The sequence below is a fragment of the Peromyscus eremicus genome, chromosome 17, assembly GCF_949786415.1.
Source record: "Peromyscus eremicus chromosome 17, PerEre_H2_v1, whole genome shotgun sequence".
Classification (NCBI taxonomy): Eukaryota; Metazoa; Chordata; class Mammalia; order Rodentia; family Cricetidae; genus Peromyscus; species Peromyscus eremicus.
Window position 1 is genome coordinate 19,363,714 of NC_081433.1, and position 21,433 is coordinate 19,385,146.

Here is a 21,433-nt window from a genome sequence, read left to right on the forward strand (position 1 = left end):
CCCAGCACTCGGGAGGCAGAGGAGGCAGATCTGAGTTCGAGGCCAGCCTGGGCTACAGAGTGAGTTCCAGGAAAGGCTCCAAAGCTACACAGAGAAACCCTGTCTAAAAAAAAAAAAAAAAAATCAGGACAATAATTCCTTGTTAATTACTTTATGTTGCTGTGGGGACCTCAAGGCTAAACAAAGCTCTCAGAAAAGTATAAAGAGCAATTCAGATTAGGGCTGTTGACTAGGGACGTCATAATCTGCACGTCTGGAAGTTTTTTCATTCGGCCGGTGCGGCAGGAAAGCAGCGAGCCGAGGACGAGAACGCTCCATCGCGCTACTTACTCCCTGCTCCGGAAGAAGAGAAAGAAACGAAATCCAGCTCGACTTGAATCGAAGGAGAATCTCTACCCATCTCGAAAGTCAGAACCTCGGAACCAGAAAGTCAGAACCAGAGTCGTGGTGTCCGGGAGCCCACTCTCCCAGCTCTGGGCACTTGCGCGGTGGGCATCCTAGGACCCGCAATCCCAGGTCCGTCTGCAGCCACCGGGTCGGCTCGCGGGCGCCCCCTGGCGGCACCGCCGAACACTGCCTCGAGGGGCGGGGCAGGGCGGGCCGACGAGCGGGGGCGGGGGTAGGGGCGGGGTCTTTTTTGCGCGGATTGATGGCGTCATCGAAGCGACCGGCCCGGAAGGAAGTAGCTTGCTTGAGGGGTGTGGCGGTTTCTGCGGTTGCACGGGGGGTTCAGACGTGTACGGAGCGCCTGGAGGGACAGCCTGGTACGCAGCCCCCGCCCCTCAGTGCACGATCGGCCTCGCCGCGGCTCGGGGATGGAGCTGACCCTGGCGGAGCTCCAGAGCTCTGGTCCCCCGCCGCCGCTCACCCTCCGTCCGCCCACCCGGGAGCAGAGAGAACCCCTGTCTGCCCGGTCTCCCGCCCACGGGTCCTTTAGCGGGTCCGAGCCGATGCTGTCGATCGTGCCTGCCTCGCGGAGGAGGGCGGGGAAAGGGCGCGAGGTGGGCCAGGGTGGTGGTGAGGGCATTTGCAGAGAGGACGCTGCTGCTGCTGCTGCTGCTGCTGGGTAGCTGGAGGCCGCCACGGTAAAAATAAAAAAAAATAAGTTAGACCTGAGAGTTGGAATCCGCGCCCTGTGCCCAGGGGCCGGTCCGTCACCGTAGTTTTTCCAGACGCTCGGTCGCATCTCGGTGCCTGGACGTTTGGGACCCTCCAGGAGTCCAGAGTATCCCAGCCTTGAGGCACTCCCAGTTTCCGATAACCACCGGGCTTGGCGGGCAAAGGCTGTGGGAGAGTGTGGTTTCGGTTTTGTCAAGAGAGCTGTCCCATTTAAGTCCAAAGGAATAACTGGAGAGGTGGACGACAGGCCAGAGGATCCTACCTCGGGAACTCAACTGCCTGCTGTCTCTCTCCCCAGAGCCCCAAGGGAATGACTGATGGTTTCCTTCGAAATGGCAGGCAATTAGAAGTAGGAGGGCTCTGGCCAGAAATACATAGCCACAGCTGCCTGTCATTCGACATCCTCTGTAATTTGGGCCAACACACTGCAGCTGCCTCTCTCCCCGTACTTCTAAGTGGCTTCAGTGACAACACATTAATGAGAAGTGAAGAGAAGGCTGTGATTTAAACCCTGCCCAATTGGCACCAGATCTCCCTTAGGTACGGCGGGCGGTATCTGGAGCACTTAGTGGCTCTCCGCTGCAGTGGGCGTTATACTCCCACAATTAAGGAACGGGATGTTGACCGAGAACAGGGATGAAATGAGCTGTAGATCTGGCTAGCGCTGTGTTTCCCCTACCACGGGCTGCCTGTGAATCACCTTCCATGAGCTGCAGCTTGGTGAGCTAACGCTCAGTGGTGCGGCCTCTCTCCTGTAAGTCAGGCCACGCATCGTCCCTTATCTTATCTCTAGGATACCGGTTCACTGATGGCTCAGTTGGGAGCAGTTGTGGCTGTGGCTTCCAGTTTCTTCTGCGCGTCTCTCTTCTCAGCTGTGCACAAGATAGAAGAGGGACATATTGGAGTGTATTACAGGTAAGGCAAGAGACAGGTGTCTCCTTTCCCCACTCGCCGGCTGGCAGATCTTGCTAACGTCTGTATAGTTTGTTAAGTAGGGGGGTCCTTTTCAGGTGGAGTTTCTAAGTCAGTGGCCATGGGTAAGGGTGCGTGTGAGCGTGTGTATTTATTTAAATTCAAAATTGTCTTTAGTATGTGCTGGTGATACGTGTGTTTATAGGATTAAAGGTAGAAATCTCAAGGAATCACTGCTCTTTCAAGATCATCTCTGAGATACTGTTTTCTCTTGCATCCCTTGAAGAATCTGGTCTCCACACTGCTGGGCGACCTCTCTATAAGCTGTCAGAGTCCCAGTTCTTGATGGCAACTTAAAAAGTATACTTCGCTAACTTGAGAGTTTGTTTTGTGTTGTTGGGTCTGTTTATTGGGTTTGGGTTGTTTTTGTTTTTATTTTTTCTTTGTAGCCCTGGCTGTCCTAGAACTCACTCTGTAGACCAGGCTGGCCTTGAACTCAGAGATCGACTTGCCTCTGCCACCAAGTACTGGGATTAAAGGCATGCGCCACCAGGCCTGGCTTGAGAGTCTGTTTTAAAGTGAGTATTTCAAGGAAGTGTGTATGTCTGATTTTTATCAGTCAAGGCAGCTTTGGGAGTGACTCTTTACATAATCGAGTCACTTTCTTTCCACGGGCCTCTTTGGCCAAGGTTTTCATTTGAGGTTGTAGAAGGGGGAATTTGCTTGGTTTGTGGTGTTGAGGATCAAATTCATGCATGTTGAGCTCTTGCTCTCCCACTGAACTACAGCCCTAGCCTTGCTATAAGCCTTTCTGACACCACCCCCTTTTTGAGACAGGGTCCACTGTGTAGCTCTGGCTAGTCCTGAACACTATATGTGGAACTCACAGAGATCCACCTGCCCCTGCTTCTCTAGTACTGGGATTAAATGCATGCATCAACATGTTCAGCTTGACCCCTTCTTTTATATGGGTCTTATTTAGTGCTTTTTTATGGAATAGCAAGCTCGAAAATGCTTGTTGAATTAGAGTTGTAGCTCAGTGGAAGTGCTTCCGACTAACATACTCAAGACCCTTAGTTAAAAAATAATAAAAAGGTTTAAGTTTTTGTTGAGTTCCCACTCTTTAGTAATTTATCTCTGCCGTCTGCTTTCATGGTCCCCCAAAGCTTTTAATTTTGTCACTCATATACAACTTGACTAGAAATATATTTGTCCGAATATATATTATATATTTAATATGTGTTGAAGTGACTTTAAAATTATTCTTGAACTAAGTATGATGGCTCAACCCCTGTAATTCCACCACTTGGGCGAGGGCAGAGGCAAGAGGTCTACTATGAGTTTTGGGCCATCCTGGGCTATATAGCAAGTACTACGAAATCAGGGCTGTGCAGCAATCTCTGTCTCAAAAATGAGCAAGCTCTGTCTCAAAAATGAGCAAGCTCTGTCTCAGAAGTGGTGCTCTATCGTATGTGAGTCCACGGATGCTTCTGGAACATGGTCAGGTAAAGGCACACCAATTACCCTCGTGCTCTAAGCTGGACTAAAACTTTGGTTACGATCCTCTCCCTTCCTCTGTTATTCAGTCTCACTTGCCTCCTCTGTCGTGGAGTATACCACTTCCTATTGAAGTGTATTTAAGGAGCAGGGTGTAGCTCGTGACAGTAGAGTACTTTGCTAGACTGTGTGATGCCCTGGGTTCAGCCCTAGCACTGCCAATGCCAGGGTTCTTTTAATGGCCTCTGTCACTGGACTCCCAGCCACAATGCCGCTCGTTGATAACTAGTACCGGGTTTAACATTCTGGAGACTGCCACAGGCTCAGCAGCTGGGACAGACTCCCTCTTATCCTGGGTGTAGGCAGGGATTCTGCTGTCTTTGTTTTTTAGTCTACATACTTACTTCTCTGATGTCTTATGTTTTCCCATCAGGCTTCCTAGAATGTTCAAGTTGAGACAGAAGGAAGAAAGAGAGACGGGATGGGCATGTCACTGGCATGTGTCACTCTACATTAAAAGTTTAGGAGTAGAGAGATGGTTGGCCCATAAGTCTTGATCTGAGGCAGTGGTTCTCAACCTTCCTAGTGCTGTGACCCTTTAATATAGTTCCTTATGTTGGGTGACCTCCAACCATAAAATTATTTTCATTGCTATTTTATAACTGTAATTTTGCTACCATTATGATCATAATTTAAATAACTGTTTTTAATGGTCTTAGGTGACCCCTGTGAAACGGTTGTTCAACCCCCCGAAGGGGTCATGTCGCACAGGTTGAGAACCACTGCTTTAAGGGATCTTGAGATATTGAACTTCCCTTTCTCCCTCCTCTACAGAGGTGGTGCCCTGCTGACCTCCACCAGTGGCCCCGGTTTCCATCTCATGCTCCCATTCATCACATCCTATAAGTCTGTACAGGTATATGATATGCGGCTTGTGTGGTGTGGTTGGATCACTGCGAAGTTGGGTTGTTGACTAATACACAATTTGAAGTTAGTTAGCTGTTAGATGAATAAAATGCCTTTTCAGAGACTTACTTAAGGATCTCTCTCACACACACTTACCCAGAGAGAGACAGACAGAGGCAGGGGCTTTTATAATATTACTTGATCATTGAAATGGCTGAATGGAGCCATTGCTTTGCCTTGGCCTATCAGCCCCAAGTGGAAATCATTTCCTCACTTCTCAAGTGGGACTGAAGAAGAAAAGTCGAGTATGTGTGTATGTTAAATCACAGGTTACCATGACAGATGAAAATAAAACATGGAATTTGGTTGTACTTGTTTGAACCTAATTGCATGGGGAGGAAAGTTGGTTGGGTGAGGGCCAATGCCATGTCAAATGGGAGTAAGGTTAGTTGTAGCTGGCTTCCTCCTGGCTGAGGGAGACTAAATCTCTCTAAAGTCTGTCCAACTAAGAAAACTCAGCAACCCAGCAGAATGTCCACCTTCCCTTGTGAGCATCCTCTCTTGCCTTTGCCTTGCTCTGTGGACTCACGGCGCTTTGGGTACTTTTATCAGAGTCTCACAGTAATGCTGAGCAGGTACTGTATTCTGAAACCAGTCAGAAAGGGAGTCTGCTGCTTCAGCACTCGTAAAATACACTCTTCAGGCTCCAGACTCGGTGTCATGTTCTTTATGATCCTGCCCATCCATATGTGTTTCACATACAGCAACACCAGAGTAGGTACTTTTGCTTGATTTCAAGTCTCAGCCTGTGAAGGGGGGTTAGTTGGGACAGTCATGTTTAGCAAGGGTGAAGCTCAGTCCAAACAAGCAGTCAGTTACAAAGGCTTTGGGGCTTCCCCAAAGTAGTTGGTGTCTGTCGTTGCCCGTTTTACATTATCTGATGTTTCCTCTGTCTCCAGACCACTCTCCAAACAGATGAAGTGAAGAACGTACCCTGTGGGACCAGGTAAGGTACCAAGAGTAAAAGGCGGTGCCAAGCTGAAGTGATGGTGAAGCCAGGATGAGGATGAACTCTGGGCACCCAGTGGGCTCCGAAGCCTCTTAATCCTCTATTCCTTCCATGTAGTCAGTTGCTTTGATCAAAAGATACTAGTGACACAAAAGATAGGAAGTGCCCTTTCCTTCCTGACGATGCCAAGGTCCTGCTGTCTCCTTGTGCAGGTTTTAAGCTCTGCACATCTCCTCCTGCTTGGAGGTGTGAACTGCCTCACATCCTATGAACACTGAACTCCTGTCCTCCCAGTCATTAGGAGATGTCACCAGATCCCAGAGCTCCCTGCTAACTTGTCACTTCTCCCTCCAATAGTGGTGGTGTGATGATCTACTTTGACAGAATTGAGGTGGTGAACTTCCTGGTCCCAAATGCAGGTATGTGTTCCAGCTCGTCCATACGCGTGCACACAGCATCTGTGGGCACCACAAGGATTGAGAAATGAGGAAGCTGAGGAGGTTTGGAGGGGATTGAAGTTGTGGATTTGTCTTACGCTAAGCCCGCCCTCTCCTTCCCCACAGTGTATGATATAGTGAAGAACTATACTGCAGACTATGACAAGGCCCTCATCTTCAACAAGATCCATCATGAGCTCAACCAGTTCTGCAGCGTGCATACGCTCCAGGAAGTCTACATCGAGCTGTTTGGTAAGAACCTGGTCATCGTCGATGCCACCCCATCCCCCTCCCTGAGGCACGTCAGGCTTCAGCAGTCCTATATCTGTCTGTTTCTGAGCTACCACACCATAGAATGGGGAGTACATGAATAATACCGAGAACAGCCAAGCATGGTGGTCCATACCTGTAATCCTAGCACTCAGGAGGCTGAGGCAGGAGGAAAGCAAGTTCAAGGCCAGCCTGGGTTACAAACTAAGACTTTTCCTAAATAAATGACTCCCCCAAAAGAAAAAGTAAGATGGGCAGATCCTTGGAGTAGTCAGACATAGCACTGGAGTAAGAGTGTAATAAAGGAGTCCCTGCTGGCCTGAAGAGAGGACCGGGACAGAAATGTTCTCACTGTCCCTGGAATACTGTTCTTTAATGAGAATGCAGTGATTTCTAGAAGAATCTGGCAGGCCATGTAGCCTAACACACTCATTTTCAAGTAAGTATACTGGGGCCAAGAGCAGGAAGGTGAGAGGGCTGTTGCTGGTGGAGAGCAGAGCTGCACCCAGACCCTCCTCTGCTGTCACTTAAGTGTTTTTCCCACTGAGTGCAGGTGCCAGGGATGGTGGTAAGGATGGTCAGTCCTTGCTGCATTCTACAAGTAATGAAAGAAGTGTGGCTGTTTACACTTTCTAGAACCTTTGTGGCATCCTCCCTCTCCCAGAGAGGTGACTAGGAAGCACTGAGTTAAAAGGATCCACAGGCTTAAGTGGAACTTGTCTTTTTCACCTGGTCAAAGGAAATGCAGCCTTGATTCTGCAACAGAAGCATCCCAGTTAGTGTCATGGTTCCCTTGTGGTATTCTGTTTGAATTTACATCTAGAAGCTTCCTAGTAGCCATTGCTAAACGCAGATGGCCTCTTCTTGACACTAGGACTGAGCGATGACTTTCTCCAGGAGCACTTAGAAAACAGGGTTTTTGTCAGTGCCGGGGCTGGAAGCCATGTCCCCGCAGCGTGCTAGGCAAATAGTCTACCATTCAGCTGCATCCTCATCCCATGAGTACTTTCTAGAAGTGAAAGGAAACACGTCAGAGTTGGCTGTGATCATAATTAACCAAGTGGCCAGGTGTGGTGACACAAACCTGTACTCCAGGAGATCTCAGTGACTGTGAGGCCAGTCTGGTCCACATAGTGAGTTCCAGGACAGCCAAGACTACCTAGTGGCTCAAAATAATAATAACAATAAAAATAATAACTCAAATGGTTAGTTGTTTTATTATACTTTTACACTGAGATTGAGGAAATCTTTCAAATCACTTTCAGTGTTTCTGTAGTGGAAATGAACCTAAATTCACTTTAAGAGTTTGTACTCTTTTATTGGTTTTTGATTCATTATATTTAAAAAAAAATTAAAATGTACTGTATCTTTTTATGTCACGATAATAGAATTTAATGAAATATTAATTTTCTAGCCATTGTTTTAGGGCTTGTACCATTAATGAACATTTCAAGACATATGAAACATCAAAAGACAAAGGATCTCTAATGTCCCTGGAAGGAAATTAAAATAGATTGTTTTGTGTTTGAAAACTCTTGATGTCCAAACAGATACCCTTAACTACTTATTTACTGTTGCTTTCCTACAGTGGAGCTGGGAAAAAGTCTTCGCCTTGAAACTCTTTTCTTTTATGGGCTGGTATCCTAGTTGGCTTTCTGTTGCTACGATAAAGCACCAGGACCAAAAGCAACTTGGGGAGGAACGGGTTTAAGTGCCTTACACTTCCACATCGAGGTCCATCACTGTGGGAAGTCAGGGCAGGAACTTGGAGGCAGAAACTGAAGTAGAGACCTTGGAGGAGTGCTGCTCACTGGCTTGTCTCCATGCTTCACTTAGCTTGCATTTTTATAGAGCCCAGGAGTGCCATGGCACACAGTGATCTGGACCCTCCTACATCAGTCATCACGCAAGAACATGCCCCATAACAGGCCCGTCAGTTAGTCTGATGGAAGCAGTTCTTCTTCCCTTTTCCCAATTGTCTCTAGTCTGTGTCATGTTGACAAAAAGAAAGCAGCATGGCATTTATTTCTTCTTGTCCTCTTAAGCCCGTATCAGATGGGAGGTGCTGACTTTATGCCTTCTCTCCCTCAAAACTGAGAGGCATGTGAGAACGTATTCAAATATAGAAACATCACAAGTCCTTGCCTACTCATAGGACAGCTGAGAATGCAGTTTAACATAACAATCAAAGGAGATAATCAGGTGATTCTCTCCCTCTCGTGTGTGTGTGTGTGTGTGTGTGTGTGTGTGTGTGTGTGTAGATGGAATCCAGGCCTGCCTTATGCATGCCCAGCAAGTGATCTACCACTGTTCCACTCCCCACCCCACCCCACCCCCAAACCATAAGGTTCACATCTTGGTTGCTAGCTAGCTTCCATAGGCTTCAGTCTGAGCATCTATAGAAGAGAGGAGAGCCGCTGTTCCTCACAGGCTATCCCTTGGGCACAGATGGCAGCTGACAGTAACAGCAGTGATCGTGCCCCGATATCCCAGCCTGGTTCTATTGACTCTCTTTCCAGGATCTCAGGGAGATCTATGGAAAAGAAGGTGAGGCCAGAGAGGCAGCTTTAGTGTTTGTGTTCATAGAGTGGGTCAGTGATAGCCTTTCCCACACTTGCCTCTGAAACAGCTCACATTGGAATTCCAGACTAGGAACTGGGACCAAAGCAAATGTATGAAAAGACATAGTTGGACTGGGGAGATAGCTAGTAAAGTACTCGCCTCAGAAGTATAAGGATCTGAGACTGAGCCCCAGAACCCAAAGCTTTGGAGTGTTATAGCACAGGGAGACCGACAGGAGACTCCCCGGGCCTCACTGGCCAGCCAGTCTGGCCTAATTGCTGAGCTCAAGACCGGTGAGAGATCCTGTCTCAAAGGAAGTAGATAGTGTTCCTGAGGATGACACCCATGGTCCCCTGACCCCTGTGCACACATACTCAAACCATGTGAACACACAGCAAACATTAGAAAAAAGACAAGCTGATTTTCAGAACGTGAAATTGCATTTTCCCCTTGTGTTGATAGAATTCACAATGAAAGCAATATGAGGCTCTCCTGAACACCAGGCCAGGGATTTTGCTTTGTTTTCTGGTGTGTGTGTCTGCATCTGTGTGAGTGAATGAGTGGGTGCCATGTGTGTTGGGCGGGGAAGTGTCTACAGAGGCCAGAGAGGATGTCAGGTCCTTTGGTGTAGCTAGAGTTTTCCTGCCTGGCCCACAGTCAGGGCAAATCTCTCTCACCTGCCAGTCCCACAGCCGCTCAGACCCAACCAAGTAAACACAGAGACTTATGTTGCTTACAAACTGTATGGCCATGGCAGGCTTCTTGCTATCTGTTCTTATATCTTAAATTAATCTATTTCCATAAATCTATACCTTGCCATGTGGCTCGTGGCTTACCGGCATCTTCACATGCTGTTTGTCATCGCGGTGGCTGGCAGTGTCTCTGACTCAGCCCAACCGTCTTATTAAATAAGAAACACAGAACCAATGCAAAGAAGAAAGCCAAGAGATCAGAGCTAAGAGCCTTACCAGCCTGCTGCAGCTAGCCTCTTCAGCCAGGAGACCTCTCCAAAAAAGAGCTACTTCCTGTGTGTTTGTCTTTATGTAGTCTTTCTGTTCTGCCTTCTCATTGGTTGTAAACCCAAACACATGACTGCCTCGTCACTGCCTGTCTGTAGAGACTTCCAGGTCTTCTATGGTTGGTATTGAGATTAAAGGCGTGTGTCTCCAATGCTGGTTGTATCCTTGAACACACAGAGATCTACCTAGCTCTGCCTACCAAGTGCTGGGATTAAAGGCGTGCGCCACCACCGCCGTGCTCTTGCTATGGCTCTAATAGCTCTGACCCCCGGGCAACTTTATTTATTAACATACAATTAAAATCACATTTCAGTACAAATAAAATACCACCATACTTTGGAGCTGGAGTTACAGGTGGTTCTGTGTGGTATATGGGGCTGGTAACTAAACTTGGGTCATCTGGAAGAACAGCAAGTGGTGTTTGTTTTTGTCATGGGGCTTATGCTATAGCTCAGGCTGGCTCGGAACTCACTGTGTAACCCAGACTGGTCTCAAATTTATGACATTCCTGCCTCAGCTTCCTTAATGCTACACACATGAGCCCCTCCATACCTCCAAAATTAATTCTTGATTTGAGAATACCTATACTGCTGCAGCAAGTGCTCTTAACCACTGAGCTCTCTCTCGGCCCCTTGTTTTGTTTTTTAACTAATAAAATGACTAGGTTTAAGAACTACCTGTTGGTGACAAGACCTCATAGTGCTGCCCAGGCCAGGCCTGTGGTTCTTTCTCCTCCTTCAGTCTCCCAGGTGCTGGTACAGGCGTGTGCTTCCATGCCCAGCTCTGCTTGCTGCTTTTCTGAAATCCTGACATAGCCATTCTGCCCTCCTCCAAGGAACCATGGTTCTGCCTTCTCTTGATGCCGTTGGGGAAAGGCTGCTCAAGGAATGTTTTAAAATTGTTTTTCGTTTCTTAAGCTCAGGCCCCTGGAAGGTACGGCTGATGTTTTAAACAATGAAGGGGGCTTTGTTTTGAGGCCAAAGTGAGAGGTTACACTTGGCTCTCACTTCCATGGAGGGCTGCTCCAGGGTCTCACCTTAGGTGTCTGGCTTGTTGTGTACACTGTTTTGGAAAGACAAGTCAGTGGGCTAATGTTTTGTTTGTACTCTCTCCACATTCTTCTCTCCTCACCTAGACAGCCTAACAGCTCCATTTGTGTCTCTCTTGGTTCCAGATCAAATTGATGAAAACCTCAAGTTGGCCTTGCAACAGGACCTGACCTCCATGGCCCCGGGACTTGTTATCCAGGTGAGCATCGCCTCAGTGGGGAGTACTTGACACTGCATGCTCTCTCCCGAGGGAAGCTCCTTTAGCACAGGGACACAGAGCCCATTGTCGCGGATGTCATTTTCATTGTTGGTGCCCTTCTCTAGGCTGTACGCGTGACAAAGCCCAATATTCCTGAGGCCATCCGCAGGAACTATGAGCTGATGTGAGTATGCCCTGAGCCTAAGCTGTCCACCGTGAGCTCCCCGCAACCCATCCCAGAGTGGCAAGCTCTGATTTTCCTTCCTTGAACATCTGTTAGTCTGTTGTCCCTCGGGGCCACAGAGGAGCCCTGGCGAGTAGCCATGCTTTTAAAAGGTGAGAGACTCATAGCAGAGGTGGAGATAACAGGGCCAGACAAGTATGTTTGCTGGCAGTCTAGTTGAGTCAAGTAGACTATGTTTCTGTTTTGTTTTCCCCTGAGAGGACCTTGTTTAGTGTCCAGGCTAGCCTCAAGCTCCTGTTCCTCAATTCCTGAGGAGCGGGGACCACAAGCATACACCCGGGCATTGGGTTGTCTTTCTCACAAAGGAAGCCTTATATCAGCTAGTGGAGGCTGGGCCACGGAACAGCCCTGCACAGGAGAGCGGAGGCGCCCTGGTGTGCCTCTCCTCGGGATTCTCCGGGAGTGTTGCTGTTCTCCAGAAACTGTCTCACAGATCTGTGCTTTTCCTTCCAGGGAAAGCGAGAAGACGAAGCTTCTCATTGCGGCCCAGAAGCAGAAGGTGGTGGAAAAGGAGGCAGAAACAGAGAGGAAGAAGGCCCTCATTGGTCTGCACATGGTTCTCTAATCCTTTAGGGAAGAAGGGTTGGGGTGGCAGATGATGTAAGGAAGGAAGTCCAGGGCATGGTTAAATCCTCCAAAATGCTTCCGGTGTGCTGGGGTGGCATTCTTATCCCCAGGAGCCAAGTGGGAATTGTCGGACTGTGGATCCAGGTAGTGAGTCTTGAGTTTTTCTGTATCTCTGAAATGGAAGGAGCTCTTTTCTTAATTCTTGATAGGAATAACCACCTCATTTACTAAGAACTTCATAGTGAAGTGACTCAGTTGTCATATGTCACCACCAGAGGAAAGCACTGTCGTCTGCTTGGACTCTCGTTTGGTTGGTTTCCTAAGTTTTAGTGTGTGTGCGCGTGCATTTTGTGCGTGTGTGTGTGTGCGTGCATTTTGTGCGTGTGTGTGTGTGTGTGTGTGTGTGTGTGTGTGTGTGTGTGTGTGAGAGAGAGAGAGAGAGAGAGAGAGAGAGAGAGAGAAAGAGAGAGAGCACTGTGCAGTAAGCAGGAGCCCACATGCCATGGCACAGTTGTGGAGGTCAGAGCACAACTCTGGGAATGCTCCCCTCCTTGCACTGTGTACTCACTCAGGTTGCCAGGCTTGTCTGGCAAGCACTTTTACCCACTCAGCCGTCTTGAGGTGCTTGCTTTATTTTGCTGAACTCAGAGATTTGTAAACATGTCCCAGGTCATGTGGCAAATCAGAGGAAGCACTGGGGCCCTGCTCCAGATCTCTGGTCACAGCAGTTGACCGAGATACTGCCTCAAGTGAGTGTCAGGTGAAACTACTCTTTAAAGGGTTGGCTTGGGAGAGAAGGTAGCTTGTACCCCTGACTTCCCGGAAGCATGCTTTTCTCCTGGGTCAGCGTCTCCGGTTACTGTTTCGTGCTGATGTCATGCTCCTGTGCTCACTGGGCCATTCATCTCTCAGGTGTGCCTATTGCAGCTGCCCTCTGTGGACTTGGCTCTGTGAGCATCCCCATTCAGGTATCAGGGCGCTCAGGTCAGGGGAAGGCACAGTCAGTCGAGGTTACTGTCTGTGTGTGAGTGTATGGGCACATGCATGCCATGACTGCTTCTGTGGAGGCTAGCAGACAACCTGTGGGAACCAGCTCTCCTTCCACCATGTGGGCCCTGGGATTGAACTTGCATCGTCAGGCTTGGCAGCAGGCACCTTACCCACTGAGCCATCTCTCTGCCCTGGCCAAGCTTCTGACGTGTCAGCACTAAATCCTTTCTCAATTTTGTCTACTCAGAGGCAGAAAAGGTGGCTCAGGTTGCAGAAATCACCTACGGGCAGAAGGTGATGGAAAAGGAGACGGAGAAGAAGATTTCAGAAATTGAAGGTGAGCAGACGTGCTGTCGTGCCTGGTGGAGCACAGTGACTGAGATACAGTCTGTGCTCTGTTCTGGGGGTCGTGGTGTCTCTGAAATACCAGCTCTCCTCTGCTTAGAGCTGGGGTTAGAACTTTGAACTGGCCCTGCATAGCAAGCAGATTTTCACAGGACAGTACTCAGCAGGTGTCGGTTGTGTTGATTATTCACTGAGCATTTCATTAGGAATGAAGATGACGAGAAACCAGGGTGATGGGGCTCTGTGGGTAAAAGGACTGCTGCCAACCTGAGGCCCTGAGTTCCCTACCCAGAACCCTGACGGGGGAGAGAACCAGCTCCTGAAAGTTGTCATCTGACCTCTATACACTCACATGGCATGCTTGCACATACGCGCACACAAGTAAATAAATGTCTATAAATCAGTCATTATTAAATAGGGCTAAGAGCAAGGGTGTCAGTGAGAGGATGGTTGATGGGTGGAAGAGTCACGGGCCATGGTTACCAGTTAGAATGGCCTTTATTAGAGAGAAGAGGGGATAGGACAGAGAAGCCAGGCCTGGCAGAGGGGGGAAGCAGGGCAGAGCAGACAGCAGATAGGAAACAGAAAAGGGAGGCAGAGAGAGAGAGAGAGAGAGTGTCAGAGTCAGTACAGGCATGGTAACATTCCTATAGTCTGAGCACTTGGGGTAAAAGCAGAATGGTGTAGTGAGTCAGAGGATATCCTCAGCTACAGAAAAAGACCAGAGAGAGAGAGAGAGAGAGAGAATGAAGAAAAGAGACGTAACAGTCCCTGCCGTCCTGGAGCTCAGTCTAGCAGATAGATCTCTGAGCATTAGGAATTAACTCTGACACTGGGCTCGAACAGCAGCTTTCCCTGCCTTTGCTACCTCCTCTTCAAAAGTCCTGAGGACCAGGCGTGTCGATGCACACCTCTGCTCTCACACAAGCCTGTTAGGGGAGGAGGGAGTCAGTCGCTTGCATTATTTGCATCTCAGAGTTTGCTCTCCAGGTCCATGCAGGTATTGCACTAGCCTTGAAGACATGTCTCAGCTCCAGCAGCTCTGGAGCTGAGAAGAAGTGTTCTTTGCTGGCCTTCTGACCACGGCTCACCTTCAGCTCCCCCTCTGGGCCCTCACTTCCCCACTACCCTCCCTTTGCTTCAGGTAGGGCTTCTGTCAAGCGACTCCAGGACCAAAGTCGATCCTCCTGGAAGCTTCAGGCCACAGTGTTCTGTGTAATTGTACAGGCATTGTGGAGTCTGCAGGATTTGCAGGGACCCACTGAAGAGCTCATTAGGATGTCACAGATCTGTGGGCTCTCACCAGGGAGCTCTTAGTCCAACAGTGCTTTCATTTCCTGTAAATACTTGTCCTGGGGCTGAGAGAGGCGCAGCAGAGGAACTGAGTTGAGTTGCCAATGCTCCACATTGTGCAGGTCACAACCACCTCTAAATCCCACTCCAGAAGTATTTTACACCTCTGGGATCCACAGGCATCTGCACTTATTTTTTCCTTTTTTGAGACAGGATTTCTCTGTGTAGCCCTGGCTGTCCTGGAACTTGCTCTGTAGACCAGGCTGGCCTTGAACTCACAGAGATCTGCCTAGCTCTGCCTCCTGAGTGCTAGGATTAAAGGCGTGGGCCACCACTGCCCGGCTACATCTGCACTTACACGCATATAATCCTACACAGATACACATAATTAAAAATAAATAAATCTTTAGTAAAACATGCCATTCTGGGGTGCAGTAAGATACCCCAAAGTGTAGCTCAGAGTCTAACATACTTGCCTGGTGCGTTCAAAGTCCTGGGTTCAGCAAACAGCACTGAAAAAAGAAAGGACTTCAATTTGCCTGTTATGGGCACACCTGTAACCCTGTGACTTCGGAGGTGGAACATGAGGATTTAGCATTCCAAGCCACCTGGGGTCAGGTTAAAAACAAAACAAAACAAACTGTCTCCAGAACACCAGCAGCAGGCCAGCCAGATGACTCAGCTGGTAAAAGCACTCACTGCCCAGCCTGACAGCCTGAGTCTGAGTGTGGCCAAAAGAAGTAATTTCCCCAAGTTGTCCTCTGATCATCACACATGTGCCATGGTGTGCATGCCCCACCCCTGCTCCCAATAAATAAATATTATATAAATAGTAAGTGTAATAATAAAAAGGTTTGAATTTGTTAAAGGAGTCAGAAGAAACAGCAACAACCACAAAACAGCATCCTCAGAGGGTGATCTTTGTCTCTGAATATTCTGATACAAATGTGACTGGAATGAGGCTGGCGCGTTCCCAAGACAGGGGCTCAGTGTTGAGGGGTGCATCAGTGCCCAGCAGGGAGTTGCCCTGCTGCAGGATGAGATGAAGCAGGTCTGAATCTAAACAGTGCTCCTCTGAACCACCATACGTAATTCTAGAATTAGCCAGCTTCGTCACTGTTAGAAACTTTGGGGAAATGAAGTTGGAAAGGGAACTGATCTATTTTTCATTTGTGCTGTTCACAGAGACCCGTGACAGGCATGGCAGTGCATGTCTGTAATCCCAGCACTGAGGAGGCTGAGGCAGGAGGATGCCATAGTAGAGGTTTTCCTTTTTGCATTAAACTGAAACTCTTGCTATACTGTCTTAAAGATGTTAAGTTACTTTCCTTTAGAGAAATGCTTTCCCTGTGCTAACAGGAAGGCTATGTAGTCCAGCGCTAGCCTGAGCTATAAGGTGAAACCATTTCAAAAACAAAACACACAAAGCAGTCTCGCCAAGGTCATAGAGACCAGGAAATGTCTTTGTTGGGTTTTGTTTTCTGCAGTACTGGGAATGGAACCTGGGGCTTTGTGTGTGCTGGGCAAGTGCTCTCCCACTGAGCTATAATTGCCAGCCCCCAGAGCACAGGTGTTTTTCTGCCCCTTCCCTTGGTGTTTTTCCCTTGACCCAGTTCCCTGCACCCTTCGCCCTTAGATGCTGCATTTCTGGCCCGGGAGAAGGCGAAGGCTGACGCCGAGTGCTACACGGCTCTGAAGATAGCAGAGGCCAATAAGGTAAAGGGCGACCCACCATACTGAGGGTGTGCGGGGTCTGCTGCCCTACCCAGAGTCCACAGCAGTACTGAGGGTGTACGGGGTCTGCTGCCCTACCCAGAGTCCACACAGCGGTGCTGAGGGTGTGCGGGGTCTGCTGCCCTACCCAGAGTCCACACAGCGGTGCTAAGGAGCCTGTGCTGGGCGAGACAGGCACTTCGCAGGCGGGGAGCCTCAGCGGAAGTTTCATTTTTGTGTTAAACATGGAAACTCTTGGAACTGTTGCTAATCTGTCATAGGACCTTGGATTCCTTTCTCTTAGAAAAATGGTTTCTGGGTAACAGGAAGACCATGAAAAGTAGAAGGAGCATGTCTGCTTGACGGAGACCCTCTCCAGATGAAAGTTGAAAGGGCACCACCAAATTCTTCTCTAATGTCCTCGCTCCTCAGCTTCCTTCACTTTTGTGTTCCAGCTCAAGCTGACCCCAGAATATCTGCAGCTGATGAAGTACAAGGCCATTGCTTCCAACAGCAAGATTTACTTTGGCAAAGACATCCCCAACATGTTTATGGACTCCGCAGGTGGTCTGGGCAAGCAGTTTGAGGGGCTAACTGACAGACTGGGCCTCAGCTTAGAAGATGAGCCCCTAGAGGCCACCACAAAGGATGATTGAAAAAAAATGTATACAACCTCTGATGTGACGCTTAGAGAGAGCTTTATTTTTTATGATGAAACAGAACGCTCCTCCTGTCCACACTACCTTCTTTGACTCTTCAAGTTACTGTGGTAAGGAAGAAGAATCTACCCCCCTTCCGAGAAGGGAGAGCAGATGGAGAATTGTTTTTTTGGTTTTATTTTTAATTCAGGTAAGTAGGTTATATGACTTCTGGTAAGGTGTGTACACTATAGATTTGACCCTTGACCTGCAGGCACCAACTTTGTCCCTTTGAAGCTGGCTTAACTGGGGATACTATTGGGAAGAAGTTAGATGTGTGGCCGCTGCTTCCATGAAAATGTGTTCCACAGTTGTCCCTGGCCCCGGCGTCTGTGGAACGTCAGCTGCAGAGAGCAGTGGCCTGCTGCTTTCTAACAGTGGAGTGGGTTATCCTGGAGTTAAGCTGGGTTGGGTCCTCCTTAGGAGGAACCTGGTGCTAGGTTTTTGCAAGATTTTCTATACACTGTACTCTTGCCCTCGTGTTCTCTGACCGTGTCCATCGCAGCAGGGCTCAGTCACCCCACACGCTCCTTTTTCAGAATGGTCACCTCATCTGTGATTGGTATCTTCAACAGTCTGTCCATTGGTTCCACTCAGCATCAAGATGGGAACAAACAGATGTCATACCCAGTAGGCACCGTGGTGCTGGCTGGCTACTTACATGTATACTTTTATCATTGTGGAGATTTTTCATTGAAGAGCTCTTGACCCTGGAGGAGACGGGGCCAGCCAGTCGACATCCAAGTAGTAGGCCTATGGCCTGTGCTGGGCATTTATCTGACACACTGATAAAGGGATCTTTTAAATCCAGAGAACAGGCGGCTGCTTGGGAGTCGGCTCCAGGGCAGCTACATAGATGGAAGTCAGAGTTGATGCCCAAGCCCCATGGGCTGCACTGAATCCCCATGCTTTGTTTTTTACTGCTGGTTAGGAAAACAGTGAGTCACCCTGGGGGACTTAGGATGGGAAGAACAAATAGGAAAGAAAGGTATTTCTTAGATCCTGCAATTGGCCCGGGCGGGGGCAGGGCTGCAACTTGCATGGCCTGTGAGTGCTGCACGCTGTGGAGAGCAACTGCAGAGTTCACTGGCCGCCATGGTGGTAGGTACCCTGTGTAACCGTGCTTGGCCTTGTTATTAGCTGCACCCCTCTCCCCATACTCCCCCACACAAAGCACCTACTGTTACCTTTTAGGTGAATACTATAAATGATATTTGCTGGCATCAGTCCTCATTTTTGGTTTTATAAGTCAGGCCAATTTTGCTCCTAAGTGGCACCAGGCTTGTCGGGTATGTGGGTGTCATTTAGCCTGCCTAGAAGGAAGCACAGTGTTAGTTCTGCTGACTTCACATGTTGCCCTTCTCTGTTCTCACTCCTCATACTGAGAGTTCTCCAGCCTCTGGTCGTGGCCACACTTTGTCCAGACTATAGAATGTTCCTGAAAAGGATAGATGTTAATGTGCTCAAAAGTGGGTTCTTTTTTCCCCAAGACTAACTCATCTTCCCACTTGCTGCTGTTGATCCCTTGTTGAGAGCAACATGCTGTGCCCAGCATCCCTCTTCCTCCGCAGGCTCAGAAACACTATTTCACTGGAGTCAATGTAAGGGTGTGTCACCAAATGGCACCCTCTTCGTCTGAAAGTCTGTCTGCTACTCCATTCCGATTGCTCGTCCCTCCATCACAAAGAGCCTCAATAAAGTCCTGCTGCAAGTGCTGCTTCCCCACCCCTTGAATGTCACTTGACAGAACAGAACACATTAATGTTCCCATGTCACTAACAGAAATTCAGTAGTTGTTGGTATCTGTCCCCGCAGTGAAATCATGGAATTCAGCTGTCTTTTTAGCATGGGATACTAGTCCATCTGTCGGTATGACTTTGTTTTTTGTAATACTAGAAAATCTGATTGTAAAGCATTTAAATTTGAAACATAAAATGTGATAAGCCTGCAGTTTTGTAGGCAGTGAAGTCATGGCTGCTATTTATATAGAGAACTTCTATCAAAATAAGTAACTGTTTGTAAAATTCAGTTTTGTAGGATTTTCCCAAGGCACAACCACCTTGGTAGAATGTTTCTCACTCACTAAACTTGCAGAAGCAATTCATATTCAGAACAGTTTTTAATCACTTTTCAATATATGGTCAGAATGTTTGTAAGGAAACCTAAGTTTAATAACTTTTTTATAACTAAAAATAGATGTAAAGGAGTGAGTATGGTTGCTGAGTTGAGGACGAGGGAACCACTGAATGAGGCTGAGTAATACAGTGATGTAAAAAAGGGAGATGTTTCATAAATGATTTGTGGTCTGTATGTGTCTTATAAAGTAAGAGAGCCATATTACTGACCTGGACTTATCGTAAGTTGGAATTTGCTAAACTGTACGTTGACAAATAGCTCCTCTGTCTGTAAACCTAACCGATTTTGTTGTCTACAGTGGGATTCTAGCCTCTTTGTTTCCTTATAAAAGCTGTAATGGGCAATCACGTGTCTGTACTTCCATCCCTTTCTATCTCTACTTCTTTGTAAACTGGTGAGCAATTGTTTCAGTGTGCCCCAAGGGCATTAGTGAGCCTTTGTAACTGAAAAATGATTCTTGTTACAGTAATCATTCCATAAATGATACTAGATTAATTACCTTGGGTTAATAGCTCCAGGAATTGTTTAGAAACACAAAAGGTCTCATGTGAATATACTTACATTCTTGGATTTAATTTCAGTCTTGCTAAATAAAATGTCTTTGTCTTTACTTTTTTTATTAAAATAAAATTTACCAGCCAGGCGGTGGTGGCGCACGCCTTTAATCCCAGCACTCGGGAGGCAGAGCCAGGCGGAATTCTGTGAGTTCGAGGCCAGCCTGGACTACAGAGTGAGTTCCAGGAAAGGCGGAAAGCTACACAGAGAAACCCTGTCTCAAAAAACAAAAAACAAAAAAAAAATTTACCTAATACTAGGATAGGTGATAGAGATATAACTTCCTTGTTAGGCTTTCTCTGAGATAGATCTTCCCAGCAGTCAAGCAAAAGCAGGAAGACCTGTTGGAGGCCAGCCTGGTCTGCATAGTGAGACCCTGTCGAAAACAAGCAGAATGAACATATTGCTGCACTTCTCCGAAAGATAAAGGCATTCTCAGTTGACCCAAAACCCGCGTGATAGCAGTTTAAGTAGGTAACTCTGAGACTGGGCTCTGGCAACCTGCCTGGCCTAGTGTCACCAGATAAATGTCAATGTCAGTTAATTTTACAACTCTGTCTCATCCCAAATAGTGCACAAAATCTACTTTTATAGGATATTTGCTCTTTATCTGAAATTCACATTTAACTGGGCATTTTAAATAAGTTTCAGTTTTTGTTTTTTTGGTTTGTTTTTTTTTTTTTTTTTTTTTGGTTTTTCGAGACAGGGTTTCCTGGGTAGCTTTGGAGCCTGTCCTGGAACTCACTCAGAAAGATCCTCCTGGCTCTGTCTCCCAAGTGCTGGGATTAAAAGCGTCTGCCACCACCGCCCAAAGTTTCAGTTATTTTATGTGTTTTGCCTGCATGTATATCAGTGTACCACATGCATACCTGGCCCTATGCCAGAAGATGGCGTCGAGTCCCTGGACCAGAGTTCAAGCAGTTGTGAGCTGCATGTGGGTCCTGGGAATCAAACAGGGTCCTCCTCAAGAGCAGCCAGTGCCCTTAACCTCTGAGCCATCTCTCCAGCCCTCTGAGAGTAGTCTTATTTCTTTTTGAAAATGATAGTTTCTGCTGGCAGTGGTGGCGTATGGCTTTAATCCCTGCACTCAGGAGGCAGAGGCAGGCAGATCTCTTTGAGTTCAAGGCCAGCCTGGTCTGCAGAGTGAGTTCCAGGACAGGCAGGACTACACAAAGAAACCCTGTCTCGAAAAAACAACACACACACCAAAAAAAAAAAAAAAAAAAAAAAAAAAGATTAAAGATTCACAATTTGTACCTTGATTGTATCCCCCCACATCATCCTCTTAGTCTCTCCTGCCCCCTAAACCTTTTCTCCCCAAGTCCCTTTCCTACTTTGGTTGCTTGTATGAGCCTGAGTAAGGAGTAACTTGAGCAAGGGCAACACCACTGAAATATGACCCCTCCCTCTCCCCCAGCAACACAACTGCCTAAACTCCCCAGAGACCAGTGGGGCTTCACAGGCTCCTTCCTTGTCCACAATGGAATGTTGATGGACCTGATGGGCCCAGTCTTGTCCAGGTGACCACTGTTGCTGTTGTTAAGGGATACAAGAGCCATGACATCCCCAGAAGGACAGCATTTCACAGCTCTCCTCCCTAGCCTCTGGCTCTTACATCTTTTCCCACCCCTCTCATCCAAGATGTTCTTTGAGCCTTGGCGAGTGTGCTAGATGCTCTGTTAGGGTTCAATGGTCACTTATTTTGAGCACTTTGACGAGTTGCAACCAATCAAAGTTGTGACAATGTTAATCATTATTCATTATAAGAAAAACAGCTTCTCTGACCAAGGCTGAAGTCAGCACTAATCTATGGATATAAATAACTTAGAAGGCAGTTTGATACCATGTCTACTAGCAAAACAATAGTAGGTTATCCATTAGGGCCTATGACCTCCCCATCATGAGCTTTTGGC

General features: G+C 47.7%; 1 protein-coding gene across 3 annotated transcripts; it reads left to right on the forward strand.

The window, feature by feature from the left end:
* The first annotated feature begins 650 nt into the window (after window positions 1-650).
* On the forward strand, window positions 651-19,575 carry Erlin2 (ER lipid raft associated 2). Of its 3 annotated transcripts, XM_059244324.1 has the most exons (11): window positions 1,913-2,034; window positions 4,363-4,444; window positions 5,394-5,440; window positions 5,801-5,862; window positions 6,007-6,132; window positions 10,906-10,979; window positions 11,105-11,163; window positions 11,677-11,768; window positions 13,028-13,117; window positions 16,055-16,134; window positions 16,587-19,575. In XM_059244324.1, exons 1-11 carry the CDS (start codon window positions 1,928-1,930, stop codon window positions 16,785-16,787), a joined length of 1,020 nt encoding a protein of 339 aa, XP_059100307.1. In that variant the 5' UTR covers window positions 1,913-1,927; the 3' UTR covers window positions 16,788-19,575. The 3 variants fall into 3 exon arrangements, with proteins under 3 accessions (XP_059100305.1, XP_059100306.1, XP_059100307.1); XM_059244322.1 differs by lacking the exons at window positions 13,028-13,117; window positions 16,055-16,134; window positions 16,587-19,575 and adding an exon at window positions 651-764 and having other exon boundaries at window positions 11,677-12,115; XM_059244323.1 differs by lacking the exons at window positions 13,028-13,117; window positions 16,055-16,134; window positions 16,587-19,575 and adding an exon at window positions 777-1,085 and having other exon boundaries at window positions 11,677-12,117.
* Window positions 19,576-21,433: the final 1,858 nt, after the last annotated feature.